The sequence below is a fragment of the Astatotilapia calliptera genome, chromosome 7 (assembly GCF_900246225.1).
Source record: "Astatotilapia calliptera chromosome 7, fAstCal1.2, whole genome shotgun sequence".
NCBI classification, from domain to species: domain Eukaryota; kingdom Metazoa; phylum Chordata; class Actinopteri; order Cichliformes; family Cichlidae; genus Astatotilapia; species Astatotilapia calliptera.
The window spans coordinates 24538643-24565141 of NC_039308.1; the positions used below are offsets into that span (position 1 = coordinate 24538643).

A 26499-nucleotide genomic window follows, 5' to 3' on the forward strand; every position below is an offset into this window, starting at 1 on the left:
TGTCACATGAAATTAGGTTTGTTTGTTTTAATGCCAACATATTCATGTTTCCTCATTCTTTTTCTGTCTCTGCAGCAAATTCTGACACCATCCTCAAATGAACCGTTTCCTGACTTATGTTGCTGAACAATAAATATTTCCAATGTAATCAATAAAGTGTCCTTTACTTTTTTTTCTTTTTTTGAATTTGCCTCGTATTAGTCGTCACTTCTTATTTTGAACTAAGCCTTTTGAACCTTCTAGTTGCGTTTGACAAACACACATGCACATTTCGTGACTCGAGCTAGTCTGTGTTTGTGTGTACACCTGTCCTTCAGTGGGAATTGAGTCTGGAGGAGGAGCGTGGTTGTAATCCTGGCCTAGTTTAGCAGCAATCCTAGGATTGGGGTCAGGGACCAGTAGTAGAAAGTGCAGTGTGGACAGAAGCGATCCCTCAATACTCTTGTGGGTTGTGTAATATTGTAACCTTCATAATGAACTCCATATTGCATTATAGCATTATATAGAACATGTTCTTGCATTATAATCATAATGGCTGGGGGTCAGTTAAGGCCAGGACGCGCCTTAACTGACCCCTGCATTCAGGATGAGGGGAAGATGAATAAATGACCAGATTCCAACAATAATGTTGGCTCTTGGTAAGTTTCACCATCACAGGAAATAAATCCACTCGGTTAAAAATACACTTGCTTTTATTGGGGTCATCATTGTACATTTGGAGCACATGAGGAGGCAAGCTTTGAAATGCTGACCAAAAAGTAATTTAAGTCTATTAAAAAAACATCCACGGTACATCCAAAGCACATTTAAATTGATTTGGGACCTAATGTTATCACACAGGCATTTTTATCATACCAGTGCCATATCTGGAACACTTTAAATATTTGTAAATTGAAGCTAGCACAATGCATTTGTTATTCAGCTTTATGACTCTTTTTCTAGTGCTTTATAAATAATAAGGTAAGGCCCTCTAGCATCAAACTAGAAAAATATTTGCATCTTTATATTTACAGGAAGGGCGATGGTATGTACAAGTCTATACACAAAGCTCAGTTGCTTCTTCATGCTGTCTCAAACAGCTCTGTGTCCTTGTTGCCTTCGAGGCCTGCACTCAGGGATTGTTATAAGAATAGCCTGATGGCTCAGCGATTAGTGCTGCTGCCTCGCAGCACAACAGTCCTGGGTTTGGGTCTCGAAACCTGACCAGTCGTGTGGCGTTTGCTTGTTCTTGCTTTTCCTTTTGTATCCTTTCACATAAGCCACATGGTTGTTTGTCATTATGGTTACTCTTCCTGATGCTGAGCAGGTGAGCTCTGACTGACTCCTCGTCCTATTTGGGAGGAGTCCAGTGCAGGGAGAAGCTTTCAATCAGGGATTGATGTAGTACAACTCCCTCTAAAGCAGTTTGAGTAAACTTTCTGATCCCAGTATTTGATTGTGCTCATGTTGTAGCAGATATGAACAGAGCAAAATTAATTAAATCTCAGACAAAATCAACCAAATAAATCAGTTTTATGTGTGACCACCTGATTTCCCGCTCTTATTTAATAAGACATTTATAATTCTATATTTGGAAAATACATATCCGAGGCTACCGTCTCACACTCATAGACTACATACTGTATATTTACAATATAAAGGCATCATGAATAAGCATCTACAGACTTTTGCTGACTGTGAACTCATAAGTGTTCACTGTAAAACTCTTTTTAAAAGCTGTTCCTGTAGCACGACCGAACATTTACCTTTGGCTCTCTGCAGACAAAGTAAACAGACTCTCATTTGTAAATAGTGACTGGAAGTAGTCAACAGTGGATTACTTTTGAATATGATTAAACAATAACTCTATGTTCTGTGAAAACTAAAGTACTATAATAGTAAATATATGGAAAATTAAAAGCCCAAACATTTTAAATAATCTAAAGAGGCCCGAGCATTTAAAAAAAAGCACTGCACTCCCTTTCTGTACAGGATTATTGTTTACTACACAGATGTAGGCTGTGTCCTCCTGAGATGTTTGCCATGTAAATAAATACTTGGAAGAATTGGGGAAAAAATAAAAAAGTTGTACATATGAGAAACACACAACAAGCACACACACATTCACACATTGTCACTAACACAAATCCTTTAAAGATAAGCAAACTTTTTTAAGATCAGAGGAACACGAGATGCAAAAATCATCTTCAGTCTTGATTCATAAAAGTACAATTATTTTAAGACAGGAAGCAGCAATTTTGCCTCAAATGTAATCGCAGGATTTTTTTCCTTTTTTCAAAATGTGGTCAGTCTTTCCTTGATCCGAATTAATTTTTGGCTCACCTGGCCTCTTAAAAATAAAGCTTTGCTCTTCTTGGTGGAGATCTCGCCGTGTTCAGGTTTTTCCTTTTCCGACTGGACCCCCTTTTCTGAAGAGTTACTACAGGGCTGTGCATTCATATATCCGTCTCCCTGACTTTTTCTTTTGTTTGTTTCTGCTGGGGTGAGACTCAGTCTGTCATGAGTGTCTTCGTAGACCCCAGGAATGTCAGCAGTTCTTTGGCTGATTAGCACACAGAGCAGGTCTTGGAGCCAGACCCACCACTGGGGTTGTTTGCAGCCGCTGTTAAACAATTAAATATTCAACAAAAGGGTAAGTATACAATTAAAGCACTAGAAACCAAATGATCACTTGTGTTGTGGCTAATTTTAATATATGAACCCATTCTACAATCCAAACGAGATATTTAACTAAAAATAGACACAACACCGTTCAAAAATATTGGTGTTAGACCAAAGAAAGGCTGAAAACCTGGTGGAAAGTTTCATGACAAGTCAATGACATAGTTAGGTAGAAAAAGAGACCTCAGAGAGGTTTGGTGTTTCAGATGTGAAGCAAATTAAAAGCACTATCACCTCCTCTGGGCCTGAACCCATTCAAGATGAACTGAGGTGGAAAAAAAGTAGAAAACTGACATTATTTCTTGTTTTTTTTTGTTTTTTTTTAAATGTTGAATCCTCCACACTAAAGACGGAGGATTCAACCTGGCTTACTATCAGCATGCAGCTCAACGGTGTAGAGATGGATTAGTGCACATGATGTGAGTAACTTGCCCTTCTATGAAGGCCCCATTAATGCTGAATGATATTTGAAGGTTTGGGCACAGCATATTCAGCTATCCATTGAATTCTGCATGTATTAAACAGTCCAGACACCAAACTGGGCTAATTGGTATCGATTTAAAAGTGGGGTTTTTTGTTGTTGTTGTTTGTTTTTTTAGCACTGTGAAAGGTTGTCTCTGTGCTACCTTCAGATTACTTAATAACTTTCAAATCATTGCATTTCTTTTATTTTTGCACTTTACATTGTTCCACCTGTTTGGGTTCAGTGCTCTGCCTCTCTGAGTCAACAACCTTTTTAACAGTTCCTTGTAGGGTTCTGATTATTGTAAAGACACACCCTACCTTTGCTGGCTGCCGCTGCCTCTTTAGCAGCTTTTTCTTCTTCGATGGCTTTGAGCTTAGCCTCGTACTCTTCCTTTTTGGCATTCCACTCCTTCCTGTTGTTTAAGATGCCATCCAGCATGGGCTGGATTTGTGGGTGGAAGCGAGAAAACTCCTTAAAGATAAGATGCAAAGAAGAAATGAAAAATTAGCATGGAGCAGCACAGAAGAGCTGTACAGGAGATGGTGATGCTCCATTGAAAACACAAATACATAATAAAAAAAAATAACAATAAGAAGAAGAATTGACCCAGTGGTTTAAATGTGTTCAGACTAACCTAGTTTTTGCACAGAAACAGTGACAGGAGCCATGCAGTGCACATATTCGGTGAGCAAGAATGTAATAATCATTATTACCTTGTAGACAAACGTGCAGACAAAGTCAATGAAACCACACTGAAGCTTTGGAAGCTCAGCTGACTTGTTCCTGTCCATCATGGGCTGGTGGGAGGGACAAACATTTAGCGCAGTCAGAACTGTCATATAATTAATGAAATCAGTGCAAGTCTGTAGCTAATCACACACACTTCCACACATGGTTACATTTTTACTTTAAAATAGTAAAAACGGCCTGTATTTGTATAGCGCTTTACTTAGTCCCTAAAGACCCCAAAGCGCTTTACACATTCAGTCAACCACCCAGTCACACACATTCACACACTGGTGATGGAAAGCTACATTGTAGCCACAGCCACCCTGGGGCGCACTGACAGAGGCGAGGCTGCCGGACACAGGCGCCACCGGGCCCTCTGACCACCACCAGTAGGCAACGGGTGAAGTGTCTTGCCCAAGGACACAACGATGGAGACTGTCGGAGCCGGGGCTCGAGCTGGCAACCTTCCGATTAGAAGACGAACTGCCAACTCTTGAGCCACGGTCGCCCCCAGTCACTTCACTTTGTCTGAAAAAGCTTTATTTTTTTACTTGAAACTTGTCTTATGACGTCCTTTGCCTCTGTACGAGTAGTTCACCTTTCCTCAGGTGGGTTTCTGCTCAGCTACATAATGAGTGCGATCCCTAAAGTGACGTGTGTGGGCTGCTGAAGAGACACTACAACTTTATTCTGCCCTTTACACATCTGTAATAAGCTAGGAAATATAGTGCTGGACATTGTATCTAGCTGGCAGTATCATGAAAAAAACAACAACAAATGAATAATTATACATTTAAATGTGAAACAAATAAGTCTATTTTTATGAGCACAAATACACTCCAGCAGTAAATAAACTCACAATGGGTTGCTGCTCCAGTACAGTCCTCTCCAAGTCACCCTGTTCCCAAAACTCTGCTGCCACAGACAAGGCGACCTGGAAGACATACAAACGTGGTTATGCTCTTAAATAATGCAAAAATCATTATTTACTCATTTGTGACTCAGCTTACTATCAACACCAATAATTTCTGTGCTTCTCACCTTGCTCTGAACTTCCCAAGGCTTTGTGATTGCGGACAGGTCACATGCGGTCATCATCATGGCCCTGAAACAGAAAACAGTTTGCAGCCTCAGAGAAATGTGCAGGAGCAAGTAACACTGTGCATGTTAGCTGCACTCACATGACAATCTCTTTTCTGGTTGTTTCTAGTGACATGAAGTCGACCCATTTCTTTTCATCCTCATACGTATGTGAGAGGTCCACAATCTTTTGGAACATGGTTCTCTTCCTAGAAAGGTGCAAGGAGAAGAATCATTTACTTACTGTTTGTCTACTTTTTAATGTAGTTTGACAGTAAAAACATTAGAAAAATAAGACATTTATCGTCAGGGAGCAAGGGCAGGCAAATGAAAAGTAGTACTGACTTGAAATAAAGAGCCAGGTCAGTGGCGATGATGGCGATGTCCATGAGATGGATCACGTGGTCAACCTGTCGCCTGTTAAGGTTCTGATAGATATTCAGTGTCTGCATAGGAGAGGAGCAAAGAAATGTCATTAGTGACCGAATAAAGAATACAAGTAACCTAAGCTAATCTCTCGTTAGCGTCTTGTTACTCACCTCGTCAGCCAAGAGGAACTTTCCAAACTCTAGATGGTGCCGTTCCAAAATGGAAGAGCCGTGTAACTTGGCCAGAGGATTACCAGATCTGTTGAATGAAAATAAAAATCCTCAGATACCAGCAAGATTTCAAATGGGACTGAAGTCGGTTATCATAATAGTTACTATATATGAAAGATTTTAAAAGAATTTACAGGCTTTTTAAAACATCATTCAGTTTATTACCACATTTTTCCCCATTTGTTTTCAAAAGATCTCCTGAAAGGTTAAAATGTGCAGGTGAACTTTTAAGATGATCTAATGCTCATTCTGAACTACAAGCGAATGCATAATCACTGTAGTAATGACTGTGGATCACTATATCCTGTGTGTGTATATGTGTAGCTATGGTTCATCAAATGAACAGAACAATGACGACTCACTGTTTCTGTTTACAAGCTGATTGCTTGGCATAATTCAGAAATCGTGTAATTACTTGATTTGTGCCTTAGATTTCACCATTTGCAGCCATTTCAGTGACATCTGCAGCACATGCAGCAGAGTAGCATCGAAGCTAAACGGCCAGTAGTTTTTTTCCTTTTTAGGGCATGTTGCTAATTACTTTATAGAACACGTTGCTGGAAAGTAAATGAGAATTTACCTCATCATTTCCCCCTTTCAAAATAAACCTAATATAGTGACTACGTCAAAAATTCCTTCCTTAACTTTTCTTTTTATCATCGACCTGCCAGCAGGCCCACTTTACAAGCACTCTTTAAATGACCATAACTCTGTAATTGTTTGTGTTAGAGACAAAATTCAAACTGTTTCAGAAAGAGGAGAATCTCTTTACTCGGATTACAAGGTATTGTAATTATATTGCACAAGGTACTGTACAATATATTGCTAAATGCTATATAATGCTGCAAACCTTAAGCAGTTTTCTTTATTTTGTTGTGAGAAATCAAAAAGTTCCCATAAGCACTTACTTGACCTGGTACAAGTTATTTGTCCCTCTGTGATCAATATCGTGAAGGAATCCTGCGGTTATCATCGCCATTACCTCCAAGTCAGTGTAGTATCGCTTCAGCATTCCTGTCTGAGCACACAGAGACACACAAGATATTGCCCTGCTGTGTATAAAGATATACATTTAAGCTGAGGTAAATGGAGGTTAATAAAATTAAAGAAATACCGTCAGTAGCGTAAACATCGTCTGTCCAACATTAAAGCCGTGACGCCAGTTGTGGTAGGTGATCCTTCTGTACCCTTTGCTGACTGAATACATGAATCGAACCAGCACCTGAGAGGAGAGCAGCAAATCATTAAATCTATTTAAAAACAACACAGCTCCAAAAGGCTGTTCACAAACTGAAGATAAAGATGCACACTTGTGTTTATCTGCATTACCTCTTGTGGAATCTGGAACTTCTTGACCACACCGACTTCATAGTACATCTGGATCCCGCACTTCACCAACTCCATCTCTGTGCAATTAAAATCTGAAAAGCGGAACTCATAGATCTCAAACTTCTTAATTAGTGGAGGAAGGTCTTTTTTCTGTGAGGGAAATGAATGAAAAAGAGACATATATGGAAAATGTCAAACTTTTCTGGTAACATATGCCAAATTGAGGGACAAATTCATGTGCTGGACATCAGAATACGCATGTTGGACATACCAGGATAGCTAGGAGCTCGTCCTCTTCACAGTCTCTGGGTTCACAGTCATAGAGCTCTCTGGTGTACTGGGAGAAATTACAAAAACCATTGATGTTATAGGTTTAAACTGAGGCAACAACGCCAAGTACAAAGATGGCAAGTGTTAGTTTGGTCTCCTACAAAGAGAAAAATTAGTGAATCTTGTCAAAAAAGAAAAGCTTTTTTTGGTTCTTTTTGGATGGTTTGCAATGTCTTTTGGTGAGGTGGGAGTTCAAATGAGGCTGGAAACCTTTTCTATTGTCATTCATCTAAATACTCTAATGTTTACAGTCAGTTAACAGCTGGGAGAGAAAACACATTTAAACAGGACAAACCAGGATGTTCTGAATCTCATCATCTCGACATTTGACGTGGTAGAGCACCATGTCCTGAGCGATGTCTTTGCGGTTCTCAAGCTTATTCATCTTGTCGTAGGTGTCTGTGTTCAACGCTGACCATCCCAGGAACTGAGTCAAAGCCTGAGAAACAGGAAAATCATCAGAAGATGGCCATCTATGTTACACGTACAGCCTTCACCACAAACAGTGTCGGCAGTGGACTCCACACATAAACATAAAACAGATATAGACACTTTATCTTCCCAGATTACATTGGTGGGACTGTATTTGTCTTTATTTGCACTAAATGATTTTGTGAAGATTACTGTTACCTCCATGAGCTGCTCATCCTGATCATCAAAAGGCTTTCCATCTTTTCTGTTGTAAAACGTGGCTACGCCAACTATCTCTTCCTTTTTGTTGACGATTGGCAGCGAGAGAACATTTTTTATTGTCCAGCCACTGCTGTCCAATGGCTCTTTCTGCAACACACAAGAAACAAGCAGACCTCATAACATATGTCTACATGCAAAAGGTTCTTTAGCTTTTTTTACAAGCAGAACATCTTGCGTGGCCTGTTTAAGCTTAGAACTGTAACTACAATCTAAAACATTGTAGCCCAAATACTTCAGGGGGTCTTAATAATAATGAAGAAACAGGTTTCATTTTAATCATGTTAATTTTCCAGTAAATCATTCTGTCTGGTTTAATGATGCATTTTGGTGTTTTCAAAAAAATTCAAGCTTAGTATGATTGTCTGCATATTTTCTCTGTTTAACCAGTTTGTTCCTGGAATAACTTAAAGATGATAACTGATTCAGATATCCCTCTTGCCCACTAGTCACCTGGATAATAAACCAGGAAGAAGCAGCACAGGTTTGATAAACCCCGACTGAAGTTTTAGATATTAACGTTTTAAAATTACGACAAACCTTGGCTATGGGTCACAGACCCCTGGGCGTTCCCGGATACCACTGTGACTGCCACTGCTCTGAAAGTACTCTGCACTGTTTTTTGCTTGTTTTTTGTTTGTTTATTTTTAATAAAGTAGCGTCCTCTCTACACAGTGACGTCTACAATATCTTACCTGAAAATTGAACGTCTCATCAGCGCCTGCATTCATAATGTTACAAATCTACGAGAGGGAAGAGAACAACCTGATCAGTTTGGAAATATTTATTAGGTTAAACTGGTTTGACAGCTTTCTGCAAGTAATTAAAAAGAAACTTACAAAGCCGCTCTCAGCAACATAAGTGGGAAGGCCACTACTCAAAGCCCAGTGATCTGCGGGAGGATTGCTATAAGACACACAGGCAGTAAATCAACAGATGTTATCTCTCACTAAAACTTTATTAATCTCTTTTATTTTTTCATCTAACCACTTACGGTATTACTTTGATGTCTTCCTTTCCGTGTAAAATATAATCAATCACTTTGTAGAAGATTACCTCCTAAAATCAAAATAAAACAGGAAGAAAGAGGAAGCAGTGTGTAGACATTTACTAGCAAAGGCAGTGCTGGTAATAATGTTAGATAAATAAAATAAAAGAACATACCCTGCCATCAGGGGTTACAGGGCCAGAGTAAGGTGCCTGCTCTCCCATCAAAACTGGCCAGATGTCAAAGAACTCCTGGAAGCAGAGAACGAGTCAGTAACTTCACGGTGGTACAAAAATACGGCTTAACACACACAAAGATACAGAAAGAAGCCACACCTTTTCCTTCGTCATGTCTAGTAAACCAACAGAGTAGCGGTCACAGTTGAGGTAGGCTCGGACTGTGTACAAGGCTTTGTGAAACTGTCGCTCGATGTCTGTCAGCTCTTCGAATACCTTGTTGGCTGACCATAGCAGCAGCTACAAAACATGCAAAATATACATTAAAGAAGGGTGAAAATTAGGTTAATACATGGTGCAAGTGTAACACTGCAGTAATATTTCTGTATCTACATCAAAGACAGCACATTAAAATTGCTGTACCTGTCCTTTACGCGTCTCACAGCTGTGGAGGTAACTCAGGTGGTAGATCTTCAAGTTCAAAGTGGCAACTCTCATATACTTCAAAAAAAGCTGTGAGGATGGAGGAAACGGGGTCAAAATAACATAAAAAATAAGTGGCAGAATTAAATTTGTGGTACAAAAAAATGCTGTAAATGAAGGTCGAGGGGTGATGAAGATAATGTACTATAAATATAATCAGCAACATCACATTATTATTATTATTATATTTATTATTGTGCCTTTTTTTAAACAGAGAACATACTGACCTTGCCCATATTTCATGCAATACTTATCAGTTGTAATAAGAAACTAATTGTCTTTAATTACAATCTTAAGGCTGACTGACTGTCTAAAGCTGATTGTCTTTACCTTAAAGCAGAAAAACATTGTTTACAGAATTGTGCACATTAGTTTCAACTGTGAGTGGTTCAAGCACGTGTGCTTTTGTGGTTTGGACTCACATCTTCATCTTCAGCAGAGAAATGTGGTCCTGTGGTCTTGTTCACAGCCATGACCACTGCCACCATGTCTTTGCCGTTGAGGATGGGTGTAGCCAGAATATTCCTGGTCTCGTAGTCTGTGAGCTCGTCAACAAATGAGCTGAAGTGCTGGTTCTAAAATGCAGGAAAGATGCCTTCAGAGCACATAGACATGTAATTGCTCATCCAGAAAACATTATTAATATAACACCGCAAAGGCTTTCATAAGGCCTTACTGAAAGCCGAATACATCGCTAGAAAAATTCATTTAAGGTTATTGTTTTGAAGACAGAAGACTTTTACAATGTACTACAGTTAATGTGTGTACACTTATAGTAAATACTCCAACTTAACACGGTGACATAGAGACAATGAACAACTTTTATACAGCAGAGTTCTGCAGGAGCCAAGAGTAGATTTATTAGAGAATAAATAGAGTCTATAATAAGAGGTAAGTGTGTAGGTAAGAACGCATGATATGGCCCACAAATCCCACATTTTTATTAGTTTGTCAACTCAATTTAATTATGAAACTACAAAACGTATGATGCACGCTACTGTTCCTTTAAAATATAACAGTGTAAATAACAATATAAGGTTTATACAGGGATATAAAAGTAAGCTATCAAAGTGAAATGATCTGTTTTAGATTCCTGCTGACTAAATGCCAGAGGTGTCTAATCCACAGCTAGAGCAGAGCCTCATGGGATCTGAAAATAAATGGATTATGTCTGACAAGGGGATTTACACCTTCAGGTGGTCAAGTGTAGTGTGTGACTAGCTTTTCTTTTACTCGCCCTATAACCATGAGGCTTTAGGGTATGATATCTAATATATGTGAATATTTACGAAAGCAAACGTGCAAAAATGTTACTTTGTTGTTACTCTGTGAGGAAAAGAGCAGCGGCAGCTCCTGCTGTTTGATTTTAAAGAGGCTGATTTTAAAGAGACTGTAACAAATCTTGACATTCTTGCCTCTTTCATGTGCAACCAATGAGATTATCCAACAGAACTGAACAGATCATGGGTAACTTGCCACCACCTTTACCTTCCATTGGAGAGAATAAATGAGAATATAAATCAAAACTGTTATTGTGATATATTTATAACTGATTTAATTCTTAATTCTAGCCACTGTGTGTCACCTGGTGGTGATCTAATATGAATCACACCTTCATCATCTAAGCTTTCCCTCTAATTAATTAGCCCTCCCTCCTCCTTACCTCCTTGACGTTTTTCACATTAACTGACTTCTTGGTCAGAGCCACATTGCCAACTATTCCCATGTCCAGCGGATACACGATCTCAGAGTCTGGTGGCACAATGCAATCGTCAAACTCGGAGTCTTTGCTCACGTTGAAGAGTCGTGTGGCGAGCTCTCCCACGCCATTGCGCTGGCGGTACATGAACAAGCTGCAGCGGTCGGCGTGCAAGAGTGCGCTGACTCTTCTCAGGATCTTGAAAACCACCTTTTCCATGTTGATGTTCTCTTGCATGTCTTTGATCAGGTCATACATGATTTTGCTTTCCTCGATCTTGAAAAGGACAGAAAAATCACTAAAGATCAAAAATAATATTAATAATAAACAAAAAATAAAACTGTAACTTACCTGACTGAGCTCTTGAAACTGGCTGAAGTCGATCTGTTTCTCTGGGAGTCCTGAAACCTTCGATATGGTGGAGGTGTTCATCTTCTTGGCAAAGTACTTCTTAGCAAAATCAGGATTCCCGTTCAGGAACTTTTCCACGTCTTCCTTTTGTACACCCATGATTGCTTCTTCCTTGTCCTCTTCCAAGTGTCCCTGTCTTCTCCCTCTTCAGCTCAGTGATCGAGCTCCCACTACGTCCAACACTGCTCCTCCAACTTCCCCACCTAGAAATCGAAGACAAAATAAGAAAGGAAACACTTGCATAGTGACAACTTTCTAAACTTTACCCCCCAAGAAAGAAAGAAATCTTACCCAAATACTACACACAAAGGTGGGAAACAGAAGTGGACACATTCAAATGCAGGTATAAAAAAATAAAAATAAATAATCCCCTCTTGTTAGTGGGATAAGCAGACTGAGAAAGGGAGATCCCTGAGGAGAAGGCAGCGGGCTGAATCCAACAATCCCTCTGTCATCAGCAGATAGTGCTGAAGGTTAGTGGGGATCTGCCTACACTAAACTCATCAGCTAATCATGTAGTAAGGGATATGTAGGCCAAAGGATCCAGACACCATTGTGCTTTTGTCCAAAACAAAAGTAAAATATATACTGTCAGGTCCCTAAAGGAATAATTATTTTTTAGGTTTTCTGCTGGCATTGCACTACAAATTCAACTTGGCTCATTTTTTGCTGTTAATTACTGATTTTGTTGATGTACGCATTTAAGCATCGTGGCACAATAACTTAATACTCAATAACTATAACTTTTCTTTAAAATTCTGAGGGGAGAATATAATAAAAAGCTTAAAAACCAATGAAAAAACAGCGAGTCTTCTTCGTTGGTCTCAGACTGTTTTTTTTATTGAGGTGTTTTAAACATTTAAACATTTGTTTAAATATATAAGCATTATAGATATACAGATATAGGTTTAAAGGCTCTGAAACCAATAAATAGAAATGATGGTCCTGTTTTTAAATTTCTGGGTCAATACAGATGTTTAAAATAGCAATTTTATTATTTTATTAACATTTTTTAAATTCTCCACTAATAATCATTAGTATAAATATATTTTCTATCTCTTTTGTGCTAGTCCAAAATATAAATAATAACAATAATACAATTTTACTCAATTTTACTAGGAATATTTAGCTAATACAAAATTGATGTGCACCACTGATAAACACAATTTGTAAATGTGTAAATTTACTTGTAAATGCTGATATAGCAATGGATCCACAGTAAAAATGACTAGTAAGAAAAACAAATATGAAAAAAACAAATTAATTAGCTGACTGATTACTGAAAACTTTAATGAAACATAAAATCAGTAAATAAAATATTATTTGTCTCCATATTTCTGCACTGCTGTGAATGAAAAATTTGTTGCATTATTAAATCTAAATGATTATAAAATCTACAAAATTATAAGATATATATTTGTATTACATACACACCCTTTGCTTTTCATGTCTACTGTATATGTTATATTTTTCAGTTACAGTATGCCAGTTCTGCCTCTCTCTCCCTCTCTCTGTCTCTCTCTCCTAGGTCTACCTGTGAAAGCTCTTTAGTTCCTCATTAATCTCGACCTCCTCTTTATAAGCTCTGTTTAGTTAAAACGCTGCCTGATGAGGTCAGCACCCAAACTCTGGCTTTCTCCTCATGTAGTCTTTAAACCTGTAATGCACATATAGACAGTGGAAAATGAGACGCTGTGTGCTTCTGTGGGAAAATTAATCCTTTGATTCAGTGCACTGAGGTCCTGTCTATAATAAGGTTTCATAAACATCTTAAACAAAAGGTCAAATACATAATCTCCTTCCACTACAATAGATTACTGGTACTGTGTGTGTCTGTGTGAGTGCGTATCTGTGCACATTCATGATAGGGTCAGGAGGTGTTTATTGATTTAGTTTGATAAGGATGTGTATGATGTGCACCGGTTGTGTTACTCCATGTATCATCTACACAGGAATCATGTACGCACTCACCTGAGCCTCACTATGCATGCTCACTTGTGCACCAGCATATTTCCTCTTCTTAGTGCTTTAGTTTACCTAATATGAATGAATGCTTAAATCTTACACAGTGACCAGCAAACTAAAGCGTCCCACCATCACCATGTTAGCAGCTCTGTGAAGTACTGAGACGGCCACATTATCAGCCACACAACTATAGTGTATAATAGTATAGTATAAGTCACCTAAAAACACTTGAACACGCATTTGAATCATCTTAGTTTTTAGTCTGGCTAAATTACACATATATAATTTTGTTTTCTGGCTCTGTTAATGCTTCTGGTGGTATATTCTGAATGAAGTGGATGGAGCTCCTATAAATACAGGAAGTGGTAATTGGAATATACCAAGTGTTGCCACATCACAGGGGTGGAATGGAATTGTTTTGTCAAAATACCTTGATTTAATTCATTGGTTTTGATGTTCTGTATGTGGTTGGTTTGGATTTGATTAATGTTAAGTTAAAAGTAACTGTTACACTAACTGTTTTTTTGTTGTTCTTGTTTGTCGTTTCCCATGATTCTTTGTTTAGTTTTGGTCAAGTATTTTTTAGACATTAGCTAGCAGTGTTATTTTTAGGTATGTCCCAATTTACTTCAGATAAATCCTGAATTTAGTTCTTTTTAGCTGACCTCTTGTAAAAGCCCAAAGTTTATTCTTAACTTTTTTAGGTCAGATAAACTTGTTTCCTTGTGCCTAATCAGTGGTCTCTAATACGGTACTTGAGCAAACACTTAAAGCTAACAGCTGCAATCAGCATGCTACAGCACTAATCATAGCAAGTAAAACAGCTTATAATGTAAAGTTCCTTGAAATAAATCTAATTGTTAATTTGAATAGAGACAAATTGAACTGAATCAATGACATTGTTCAACATGCTAATGAATAGTAATGTCTACTGTTTTCACCTTCTGTTAGCATGTGAACATTTTTTCATTAGCACTGTTAGCAAAACAAAGCACATATAAAGCCGATGTCAGTGTCATTTGTTTTGCATGTGTTGATCATGAACCAAGTAATAGAAAATGTTACCTAATTATGGGTCTGGATGAAAAGCCATATGGTCATTAATGTTACTACTATTTCAGTATTTGTCGAGCTATTCAATTCAGTTCAATTCAATAGTATTTATGTAGCACCAAATCACAACAAGAGTCATCTCAAAGTGCTTTATATTGTGACCTAAAGACTCTACAATAACAGAGATGAAACCAAAGATGTAGACTTTTAGTTTAGTACATGAAAAAATGAAAATAAACTGAAAGATTTACTCACATATTAGCTTTCTTATATTGCAATCCTGCCATGCACCACACGATGGCAACAGACGCAGGCTAGAAAGATGTTGAGTGATCCATGATCTGCAAGTCTCCTATTTTTCCTTCTGTGTGGGCACATGCAGTGGTTATCTAAGCATATGTTACAAAGTATGTGCTGCCGAAAAGGATTAACAGACTTCCCCATACTTTTCACTTTGTTCTTTATTTTGGGGGGTTTCCTTTTTTTTTTATTAGTCTTTATTAAGCATACATATTGGGGCACATCAGTCAATACAACTCTGCCTCAATGAATTATGAATCTGGATTGTTCATAATGAGTTCACTGAAAAAAAGAAGTGTATTTTCTCGTAAAGATTTCTCCTCTTGGGCTAAAAGTGAACTTTCCACTACATACTGTAGATATCATTGACAGCATCCATCCATTGTTTGAGGCTTGGTGATTTGGGTTTATTCCACTTTTTTGCATTTTTATTTTTTATTTGTATTTTTTTGCAGGCTACTGAAAGTATTTTTACAAAGCTGCCAGTACTTTAAAAAAAATTTACTTTTTTTTTTTTACATTTTGGGGCTTTCGCCTTTGATACATATCGTAGCAAATTAGCAAAATGACCGATACCAGATTGCCACCATGTTGTTTCCATTTACGGTCACATCAAAACATTTTGTTCAAACAAGGAACCTCAGATTTATACAAAGAACATCTTGCATTAAGGATAGAAAACATATTTTTAGTTAGAGCTCTTAAAGCCTAAGACCTACACACTCTAAAGAAAGGCTCACAGACCAAAACGCCAGAAGTGTAAAAAAAAAATTACCTGAAGATCATTCTTGAGATTTAAAGTAGTTGAAGGTCAAACAATGACACCAGTTTTTTTTTTTAACTGTTAGTAATTACTGTGGCCAGTTTCATAACCTTTACATACACATATACCACGCTTAGATTTTTTCAAGGTTAAATGAAAATACAACAGTATTATAAGGGAACTAACTGTATTTCTTCACATAGGAATTTAACGATGGTGTAGAGTACGTATTTTTATCAGGGATCTATTTCTGTTCTTACAAGCAGGATTAAACTGTATTCCTCCAGTCAGTGGAGAAAATAGAGCTGCTGTCTTGACTGACTTGTCTGTGTGTGTCCTCACTGAAGACGCTGTTTACTTTCGGAGCTGCACTAGTTTACACCGATTGCTTAATTTTTCACCGGATATCGGATTAAACAGGATTTGTAACAGTAGTAAGTCGAATATAAACAAACAGACACTAAGGTAAATTTTAAAACAGACACCTGTGGATATTATTACATGATGTAAAATGCCAGCAGTAATCTCAGGTGACCAAGGTCAATCCAGGAAAGTAGAAATCACAAACAGGGGTCTGTGTGTAAGTTTATGAATAACAATGCGATGTCCGGTATGTTCTTGTGGGCTTAGTTTGTACTCTTGTGAGGCCAATTCTCTGAAATTACCAAAATTCTTTAAAATATATATTTTTTTTTAACAGGTGGGGCACATTTTCTTATTTTACTCATCTATCAGTATTTTTGGACTTTTTTAAAGAGCATTACACCTTGATTGTTCAGCCAAAACAAGATGACATAACTAGATTGTCTACTTTTATTCACCCTCTCCTGCCTGGTGGCCTGAGCTAGTGTCCATTAAATTGTGCTTATCAATGAAGTGCATCTCAGTTGTTTACAACACTTTCCAGACTTGCCAAAGTATCAAAGCAAAACAGAATACAGCTCACATCTCAAATCAGTGTTTTCTGACCACGTTTTTATTATACAGCTGATAAAAACATAGGTTTTTTGGTGGTTTGAGCTCCAAGTTGTTCTTTTTCTCTCACTTCACACACAAATGTTGCATGTGGGATCTAAGATAGAGCTTATTTCCTTACTGCATGGCTGTTTTTCAAGAAATGCATGTCGGAAAAGGGAGCATGTACTCATTCTTTCCTGTTTGTTTTCTCATCCTAAACAGACACGGAAGTTTCTCAGGTGAATTTGTACTATGCTAACACAGCACTTTTCCATTGCTGAAATTGACTTTTGACCTCTTGACCCTTTTTTGACCCCAAACTCTTTTGTTTTTGCCATTATTTTATCTACTAAAAAGAAAAGACTAACCTGCTTCCTCATAAAATACCTTTTTGGGTTTATCAAAATCCAGTAAATTTTGGAATTTTCAATTTTTCAATGTGGTGTCACACAGTGATTTTAGTCTCCCTCTGTCTTCATTGTGTAGCCTGGCGTTTTGTCCTTTAATTAAACTCCCAATAAAGATTCCTGGTTTTAATAAAATGGACAAAACAATCCAAACAATTGACCTCATTGTTTGGATTTCAGACATGCATTTTCATTACTATTATCAAATCTCTAAGTTTAAAAATCAACCACTGCTTGTATTTTGCACACAGTCAGACACATTTCACTTGCCATCTGTTGGCAGCATGTGTCTTGTTTTACAGCTCTTCCAGTCACTTACATAATGGTCTAATTGTTTTTATAGTAAGTCTTGGGCAGGTTTGAAGGTAAAAGCCAGATTACGTTAAGGATTTCAGACGAACAGGATTAGCTCTAGATTTAAGCACCTTATTTAGTCCCAGGCAATGAAAATCAGCCATAAGCTTGTCTGTGGTGCATGTATATAAAGGCAGCTTCTGACACAAGACCCAGCCTGGTGGATAACTGCACACAGAAAACTTATTTTTAACTCCTATTGCTAATTTAACCCAAAACAGGTATGACATTGAAATATTTATTTGAAAAAAATATCCTTTCAGCTACTTTTCGGGAATTTCTTTTAATTCTGTCAGTCGTGATGATCAGAAATTGTGTGATTTATGTTCCTTCAGCTCCCGTTAGGTTTAATTATTGAGAGTGGTGAGCTGGACATATATAGCTGTGAATTAGTCATTTTCCTATAGTCTTACATGATATCATTAATGATAGACTGGAACATAGTGCTCGAGTGTAAAATGAGATCTGACTGACTGTATCTCCGATTTTAGTATACAGACTCCAGGCGTTGTCGTGAACTTTCCAGAAATGTTTTTCTTTCATCGGTGGAACTTATTCATTCAAATTTGTATTTAACAGCCTATTACAATGAATACTGCGGGCTCTCTTGTACTGAATCTTTGATTACTCTGAAAACACTGATATATAAGTTCATTACAGAATGGGATCCTCTAAGCTTGCCCTGCTGTTGGTCTTGGTGTCCTGCGTGGAACGCTGTCTGTCTGCCTCCTGCGTTGTTGATAGCTTCTCTGTGAAAGAGGACTTTGACCCCAAGAGGGTGAGTGAATTTAAAATACACAGACAGCAACAATGATGAACAACAAAAGGATAATTTCTGACTTTGCTTTTCTCGTTTCATTTTCACTGAAGTATGCAGGGAAGTGGTATGCACTGCAGAAGAAGGACCCTGAAGGCCTGTTCCTGCAGGACAACATCTCAGCAGAGTACACCATCGATGACGATGGCTCCATGACCGCCTCCTCCAAGGGACGCGTCACTCTGTTTGGGTAAGTTAAAAGGTCGGGTGCAGATTTTTTGCCCTCACAGTTGATGTATGCATCCATATTGCTGTATTACACTCATTATCTCATTATCTGCTCATTATCTGTAAGACCTGATGAGGTGAAGGTAACTTGAACCTTCAGTTTATCAGGTCAGCGGTTAAGAAAAGCTTACACGTGGTGCTTGAGTTCCAGTAAAGCTTTAAGACATAAACACATACACTTTTTAGAAGAACATTCTGGACAGCATTAGCTGCAGGCTTGGCTTTCTCAGGATTAGGAAGGATTAGGAAGAAACACAGTTTAGAGAGAGGGTTTTTATACAGGAATGTAAGCTTAGATAAGCATGCAATGAGCTAGGCTTTGTTTAGAGAAAGTGTAAAATATAGTATTAGACATATTTGTGTTTGTATCACTGTTTCGCAGCTTCTGGGTTGTGTGTGCTGACATGGCTGCACAGTACTCTGTACCTGACCCTTCCACACCCGGCAAGATGTTCATGAACTACCAAGGACTGGCCAGCTACCTGTCCAGTGGAGGTTGGTTCTGCACACTTGAACCCTCCCGTATATTTCTTTTATCCCCTCATTCCTCCTCACACTCCTCCTTTCTATAACTCAGGCGACAACTACTGGGTGATTGACACAGACTACGACAACTACGCCATCACCTACGCCTGCCGTACCCTGAAAGAAGACGGCAGCTGTGAGGACGGCTACGCCCTTGTCTTTTCCAGGAACCCCCGTGGCCTTCCTCCCGCCATCCAGCGTGTCGTCCGCCAAAAGCAGGACGATATCTGCATGGCTGGAGAGTTCCAACCTGTCCTGCAGTCTGGAGCCTGCTGAATCGAAAGGGATTAAGAGAAAGAGTGAGGAGCAGAAGAGTGTGCCAGCTAGCTGCAGTCTAGGTGGTTTGACACCAAGAAGTGGGAGAATGTGAGAGTGAATGTGCATGAGGAACACATGAAAGTAGAGGAATATCTGAGATCTTCCACTGTTTCTCAAATCCATCTACTGTCTGTTAAAGGAAAACATCAGTCTTCCAGAGTCTCGTGTGAATGTGAAAGCTAAAATAAATGTTTTTTCTAAACAAAATATGTCTGAAAAACATCCTTCTTTATGCTGCTCAAAAATCTGGCCCATAAAGAAGAAAATTCAACCTAAACGGACTAAGATAAGATGTTAAGTAGCACACCGAACCACAGAAACATAGGGAATGTTTGTCAGTGCTCCAGTTTTGAAAACACAGCCATGTAAAGTAAGTGGGTAATCCTCTCTGAGCCCACGAAAATGCAGCCAAAACCACGCAATACACTCGAGCAGTAATGAGCTTACTAATGTTTTGCGATCTTAGTCCTGTTATACTAACTCAGCTGAGGGTACTCTAGGGTCATGGATCAAATTAGGAGTGTTCTTGTCTGGACTGTTTGTGTCAGCAGGTTAGGCCTCACAACCACAAAGATCAACTGACCCTGTGTGCCCTTCTTTTTTTGTAAAGTTACAATACAAGTTAGATCAAATGCTGCAAGAGAAAGAGGAAAGACATCTGTCAACATAATAATACGTCTTTAATTTCAAGAATGACAGAGACAGAAATGCTTTCTATAGCTGGTGAGTGATTGTGTTGGTGTTCTACAATAAGCTGGAAAGTAATGTATTTACTCAGATAGAACCAGGGAGTTTTAGGGACTCTAATATTTTGTTGTTGGGTCTTTCTTGCTCAGAGATTCGGGGGATCGTGGATATTAGTAAGAGGAATGTTTGGCAGGGCAGTCTGGACAGTGTTAGTTAGAAATAGTCGGTTAGGCAGCAGGCTTAACTCTGATAGGATTGTTTAACGCCAATAACACCATCTCCTAGTTTCCATCAGATCTGCTAAGTCCCAGCAGCGCTTTATGCTTCTGTGTGACAAAAGTCTGCAATCCCAGTTTATTATTATCATTATTAGACCTTCCTCATAAACTCTTTCCCCCCACTCACCAGCCACTTCCTTGGGTACACCTTGCTGGTCCCACATTGGGTCCCTTTTGGGAGTTGTGTGAATTCTTCATGGTGGAGATTCAACATATTGCTGAAAACATTTCTGAGATTTTGGTCCATACTGGCATATACCTAAATGCACTGGATGGATGTTTTCTTTACAAATTAATCACCACAATAAAATCTGTCCAGCAGAGGGCAGCTAAATAACGTTAAACGTTAAACCCCAGGCTTGAAAAATACTACACAACCTTGACAATTTCATGAAGCATTTCATTCACTATTATCTCCCTTGATAAATTACTGGATGATTGGAGTGACCAACACGGTAACAGTAAAACATAAACTTTTATACTCCTTATGTGTGCAATCTTTGGTGATTTCAAATATTTAAACAGTTGCTTATTATATCTAATGCATTTCTTTTGTTGCCTTGTCTGCAGATGACAGATGTCATCACAAAATCCAAAGAAAAGCAAGCAGAAGTTTCCAACATGACTGCTCACAGCCTCTGTGGCTAAACAATTCTGCAGAAAAAACAAACTATATCAGAGACCAAGGCATGAAAAATAGAAAATAAATTATTAGAGAATGGCCTTGAAACGTTTTCCCATAGCACAATAACAGAAGGATAAACTTGAGCATGAAATATAATGGATTTAATTTACGGCAATATTTTGCTGAGATGAAATCTTTCAAATGCTGTCCAACCATCGTCTGTACTCAGAGAAAACTTGCAGTGCTTGTTTTTGAAACACCACGAGACTGCTTAATCCACAGATCTGCTTGTCTCCTCGTCTTTACAGTCATCTACTCGCACATTCTCTGTGATTCTCTCTACACTAAAGAAGTAATGTAACTGCTCTGCACTTCAGTGGACACAACAAAGGATGAACATCTACAAGCAGGTTGAGCTCCATAAATCTGCTACACTATACTGCCAAAAGTGTTTACTCGGCCCACCATGTCATTTATTTCAGACCTCCAATCTGGCCTACAGATTAAGAACAGCAGTCATGGAATTGGTTTTCATGGCCGAGTAGCTACATCCAAGCCTTAAATTATGAAATCCAATGCAAAGCATCAGCACGCAGTGTCGTGAAGCACACTGCCATTGGACTCTGGAGCAGCGGAGACTTGTTCTCTGGAATGATAAATCACACATCTCCATCTGGCAATGTGACGGATGAGTCTGGGTTTGGCGGTTGCCAGGAGATTATGGTGTGGGATTGTTTTTCAGGAGTTGGGATCAAGCTTAATTCCAGGGAAAGGAACTATTAGAGCTTCAGCATAAAGAGACATTTTGAATAACTTCATGCTCCCAATTTTGTGGGAAAGGTTTGGAATTGTCCCTTCCTATTAAAACAGGATTGCACACAGCAAGGTCCATAAAGAAATGGACGAGCAAGTTTGATGTGGAAGAATTTGACTGGCCTGCACAGAACTGAATTAGAACGGAGATTATGAGGGTCATCACAACTGGCCTGTCTGCAGTCCAGTCACCTACTGAAAACATCTGGCAGGTTATGAAGTTGGAAATATTACAGTAGAGGCCCCAAACTGTCCAACATCTGAAAGCCTTGTTTTCAAATTGACAGCAATTGGTCTGTACAAAGAAGATTTTCATTTTCTGAATCCATGAATCTAGAAATTATTTCAGGCATATTAATAATTAATCTCGCTGCTTCTTGCCATGTGACCATGTGGCACTAGTGTGAGGCAGTTCTCAGAGTTTGTTTGTCCTAAAGTTTATCAGACTTCTGTGTCAATTGCTTTATAACACTGTGAGCTGGCCGACAATGCATCAGCCTTGGTCTTTACAAACTCAGTGCTCTGTGAACAGGACTTGCATGTATCTGTCTTATTTATTCAGAGTAACGGGAAAAGGCGTTGAGTCAGTGGTGTTTCAGTTTTCTATACACGAAAATCTGATTAAATAAAACAAAACTTTGTTTTGTGGCCTTTTAAAACCACAGATTTCTATAAACACTCACAGAAAATGTATATTTGTAACATGATCTCAGGAAGCCTGTTGATGTCTTATTATGTTTTTTGTTGGTCTGCTCCTTTTTATCATGCTCCTTTCCACAAAAACAAAATGTTTGACCGCTAAAAAAGTCTTCCCGTTTGAACCCGTGTAAAAGTGGCTCCTGCGATTGTTTGTTGTTACACATGGATGATACATTTTTTTATAAACAAGTTGACAGTGTTGTCATAACTGGTACCTGCTTTTGTCCTGATTTATCTTTATTTATTTTTTTGTTTGGGTTTGTTGTGACGGTTTGGTTGTAGAATCATGAAAGTGTGCATTCATATAATAGCATGAGCTTTTAAAGGATTATCATGCCAGAGGAAAAAACCCTAAATGTCACTCATAAAGATTATACAACCAAACTAATTACTAAGTCTGTGTGAACTATAGAGCTGTCAGTCATTCTAGATAATGTGCTTCATATAAATCAGACAGGAAAGACTTACAAGTACATCACCCGTCACTATAGGACCCTGTTATTTTCAGCCTATTTTTTTCTATATTTGCCTCGGCATTAGAGGAGCTACCTCAAAAATGTCTTTAGTGAAAGAACTGCAGTATGTTTTCAGTGCTTTTGAGATATTACTCAACACTTTACCTCAGTGACAACAAACATGCCCTCCCACATAATGACTTTGGGCTTCACATGTTTGCAGCTGAACCGCAGGCGTAATAACTCTGTGATAGGCCCCGGGGCAGATATTTCTTTGGGCTCTTACCACCACACTGTACCAGAGCAAACACAACTTCTCATACTCAGACTCTTTGCGCAGCAAAGTCATTGACAGAACTGCTCAAATCCAAAGTGCAATGTCCTCATCCTGCACTCTCCTCTTCTTCTTTTAAGCACCACTTTTTTCTTTTTTTTAGTTTTTGCTTTGCTTGCTGCACATAATTTAAAAGGCTGCTGCGCTGAGACACTCTCTGGAGTTTGTTGTTTGTTTGCATAGTTTGTGTTCTTGGGCATTTTGCACAAATGGCAGGGAGCAACATCATCTTCTGACTTTAAAACTTTTGAGAAAAGGTGGCAGTTTTTATCAGTGGAGTACAAAATGACTGAGTAACTACACTGAACAAAAATATAAACGCAACACTTTTGTTTTTGCTCCCATTCCCCATGGGATGGACGTAGAGACCTAAAATTCATTCCAGATACACAATATAACCATCCCTCCCAAACAGTGGTCACAAATCAGTCCAAATGTGTGGTAGTGAGCACATCTGCTATATTGAGATAATCCATCCCACCTCACAGGTGTGCCACATCAGGATGCTGATCTGACATCATGAGTAGTGCACAGGTGTACCTCAGACTGCCCACAACAAAAGGCCACCCTGGAATGTGCAGTTTTTTGCGCTATTGGGGGTCTGGGGACCCAGAACCGGTCAGTATCTGGTGTGACCACCATTTGCCTCATGCAGTGCAACACATTGTCGCATGGAGTCTATCAGATTGTCAATTGTGGCCTGTGGAATGTTGGTCCACTCCACTTCAATGGCTGTGCGAGGTTGTTGGATATTCGTGGGAACTGGTACATCCCGAACATGCTCAATGGGTGACATGTCCGGTGAGTATGCTGGCCATGCAAGAACTGGGACATTCTCAGCTGCCATCTGCCCTGAACAATGTGAACCATGATTCATCCGTGAAGCGCACACCTCTCCAACGTGCCAGACGCCATCGAATGTGAGCATTTGCCCACACAAGTCTGTTACGGCGACGAGCTGGAGTCAGGTCAAGACCCCGATGAGGACGACGGGCATGCAGTTGAGCATCCCTGAGACGGTTTCTGACAGTTTGTGCAGAAATTGTTTGGTTGTGCAAACCAATTGTTCCAGCAGCTGTCTGGGTGGCTGGTCTCAGACGATCTTGGAGGTGAACCTGCTGGATGTGGAGGTCCTGGGCTGGTGTGGTTACACGAGGTCTGCGGTTGTGAGGCCGGTTGGATGTGCTGCCATATTCTCTGAAACGCCTGTGGAGACGGCTTATGGTTGAGAAATGAACATTCAATGCACGGGCGACAGATCTGGTTGACATTCCTGCTGTCAGCATGCCAATTGCACGCTCCCTCATTGCTTGTGGCATCTGTGGCATTTTGCTGTGAGACAAAACTGCACATTCCAGGGTGGCCTTTTGTTGTGGGCAGTCTGAGGTACACCTGTGCACTACTCATGATGTCAGATCAGCATCCTGATGTGGCACACCTGTGAGGTGGGATGGATTATCTCAATATAGCAGATGTGCCCACTACCACAGATTTGGACTGATTTGTGACCACTGTTTGGGAGGGATGGTTATATTGTGTATCTGGAATGAATTTTAGGTCTCTACGTCCATCCCATGGGGAATGGGAGCAGTAACAAAGGTGTTGCGTTTATATTTTTGTTCAGTGTATTTGCAACTAAAATGTAATTGACAAGAAAAATGTATAAAGCATAAATAAAGTCAGGTTTTGGTTCAGAACCATGACTGTAATTATCCTCTTTACAATACACTGAGAACAAAAGACAGTGATGTAATCTGAACGGGATTCCCCTTGATAGTTACTCCAGGTGGGCTCCTTGTACTTTCCTGTTCTCTGCGTTATCTCAGCGATCCTGTTGGACATTGAACCTTTGAATTAAACTAACTGTTACAATCCATTTAATACTCATTTCATTCTGATTTTTTTCTTTTCATTTTCTTAGAGTGAAATTGTTTTCCCAACAATGTTTTAATGGAGGAACATGTTTGGAAATTTACTTTGGCCTTCTTTAAATAAACATTTATTGCAGAAAATTAACAACAATCAATTATTAAACAACAAAAGCATTATTCACAAATCCTGCTTTCTAATCAGTGTGTTTTGATTGGATTTTGAGCCCAATTTAATATAGTTTTCTGTTTATGAATAGCTCGGGCTGTAGGCCGTGGTTTCATTGCCTGAAAAGGAGCAACTGTGATGACACCAGCAGAGAAAATTAGACTTTTGACTGAGCCCATCATTTTCAGATATTAAGATAGTTCTGGGGATGGATTTTAGGTTAACCATTAACCCAAACATTAATAAAAATAAATAAAAAGACTGTACAGCATATACATTGTGCTCATATATGTCAAGTTAGTGAGACCATCCCTCCAGGTCTGTCTATCATCATTCTTTACTTTTAATGAGTCACAGAAATTGTGGTTCGATACAAAATTTGTGTTAAAATTTAACTGCACACCCCTAAAAATGATTAGTATTATTTTCTTCTTCATCTTCTTTTTTTTTGCTGCTCCCTTTATGGGTTGCCACAGCAAATCATTTACTTCCATCTCACCCTATCCATCACATCATCTTCTGTCACACCAGCCCCCTGCAGCACACCGTGAGTTGATGTACCCATGATGCTCTAATCTTGTCTGTTCTGGTCATTCCCAACGAAAATCATGTGGTGGCGTGAAGGAGGGATAACCAGTGAAGGTGACTATGAGATGCTGACAACGCCACCTGGAGAGGGAGTTACACCCCAGGACAGATTTCTATAGCCAATGTAAATGTTACACTAGCTACCAAGCCCAGAAGAGGTGAGGCAGATCAATTCCACAAATCAAAATGTATTAAGAAAAACTACTAAAAGCATAGAACTGTAAAATCAGAAAAGTTCTTAAGGTAGCAGGGCTGAGACTGCAAGACAGTTAATTAAAATGCCTTTTTAACAAACAATGATTAAAATGACCAGGCTGCTGCCACGATGCTACCCTAGAACAATCACGGCTCAATAAAAATACCTAAACAAAATGGTGGAGACCGGCCACTTGAGGAGGCAACCCTACAGAGAGCAGTGCCCAAGGGTGCCCCCAATTACTCACCCGTGTAGTTCCACTGCAAACCTCACTGTCACTCACACTGAAATCTAAATGGTGCAATCTACCATCTGTATGTGTACAATCTCATACATTGGGAAGGGGATTCCACCTCACGTGCCTAGCCCCTCAACAATCGGCCGCACCTCCAGTAAAGCAACAAAACAAAGCATAAAACGTTAAACAAATTAGTAAAAGAGATATAAATAAAACAAATA

At 39.0% G+C, this 26499-nt stretch overlaps 2 protein-coding genes across 2 annotated transcripts; one reads left to right on the forward strand and one right to left on the reverse strand.

Moving 5' to 3' along the window:
- Positions 1–674: 674 nt before the first annotated feature.
- Positions 675–12124, reverse strand: pde6b (phosphodiesterase 6B, cGMP-specific, rod, beta). The gene is made up of 24 exons (XM_026174015.1): positions 11933–12124; positions 11582–11844; positions 11195–11506; positions 9954–10106; positions 9472–9561; positions 9208–9348; positions 9049–9123; positions 8879–8943; positions 8724–8790; positions 8580–8627; positions 7825–7974; positions 7490–7633; positions 7136–7201; positions 6865–7014; positions 6650–6757; positions 6444–6553; positions 5476–5563; positions 5282–5382; positions 5038–5145; positions 4898–4961; positions 4716–4790; positions 3841–3924; positions 3445–3598; positions 675–2602 (listed from the first exon to the last, which is right to left on the reverse strand). Exons 2-24 carry the CDS (start codon positions 11738–11740, stop codon positions 2547–2549), a joined length of 2568 nt encoding a protein of 855 aa, XP_026029800.1. The 5' UTR covers positions 11741–11844; positions 11933–12124; the 3' UTR covers positions 675–2546.
- Positions 12125–17578: 5454 nt separating this feature from the next.
- Positions 17579–19535, forward strand: rbp4l (retinol binding protein 4, like). The gene is made up of 5 exons (XM_026176934.1): positions 17579–17661; positions 18101–18218; positions 18311–18447; positions 18868–18980; positions 19063–19535. Exons 2-5 carry the CDS (start codon positions 18102–18104, stop codon positions 19284–19286), a joined length of 591 nt encoding a protein of 196 aa, XP_026032719.1. The 5' UTR covers positions 17579–17661; position 18101; the 3' UTR covers positions 19287–19535.
- The last annotated feature ends 6964 nt before the right edge of the window (positions 19536–26499 follow it).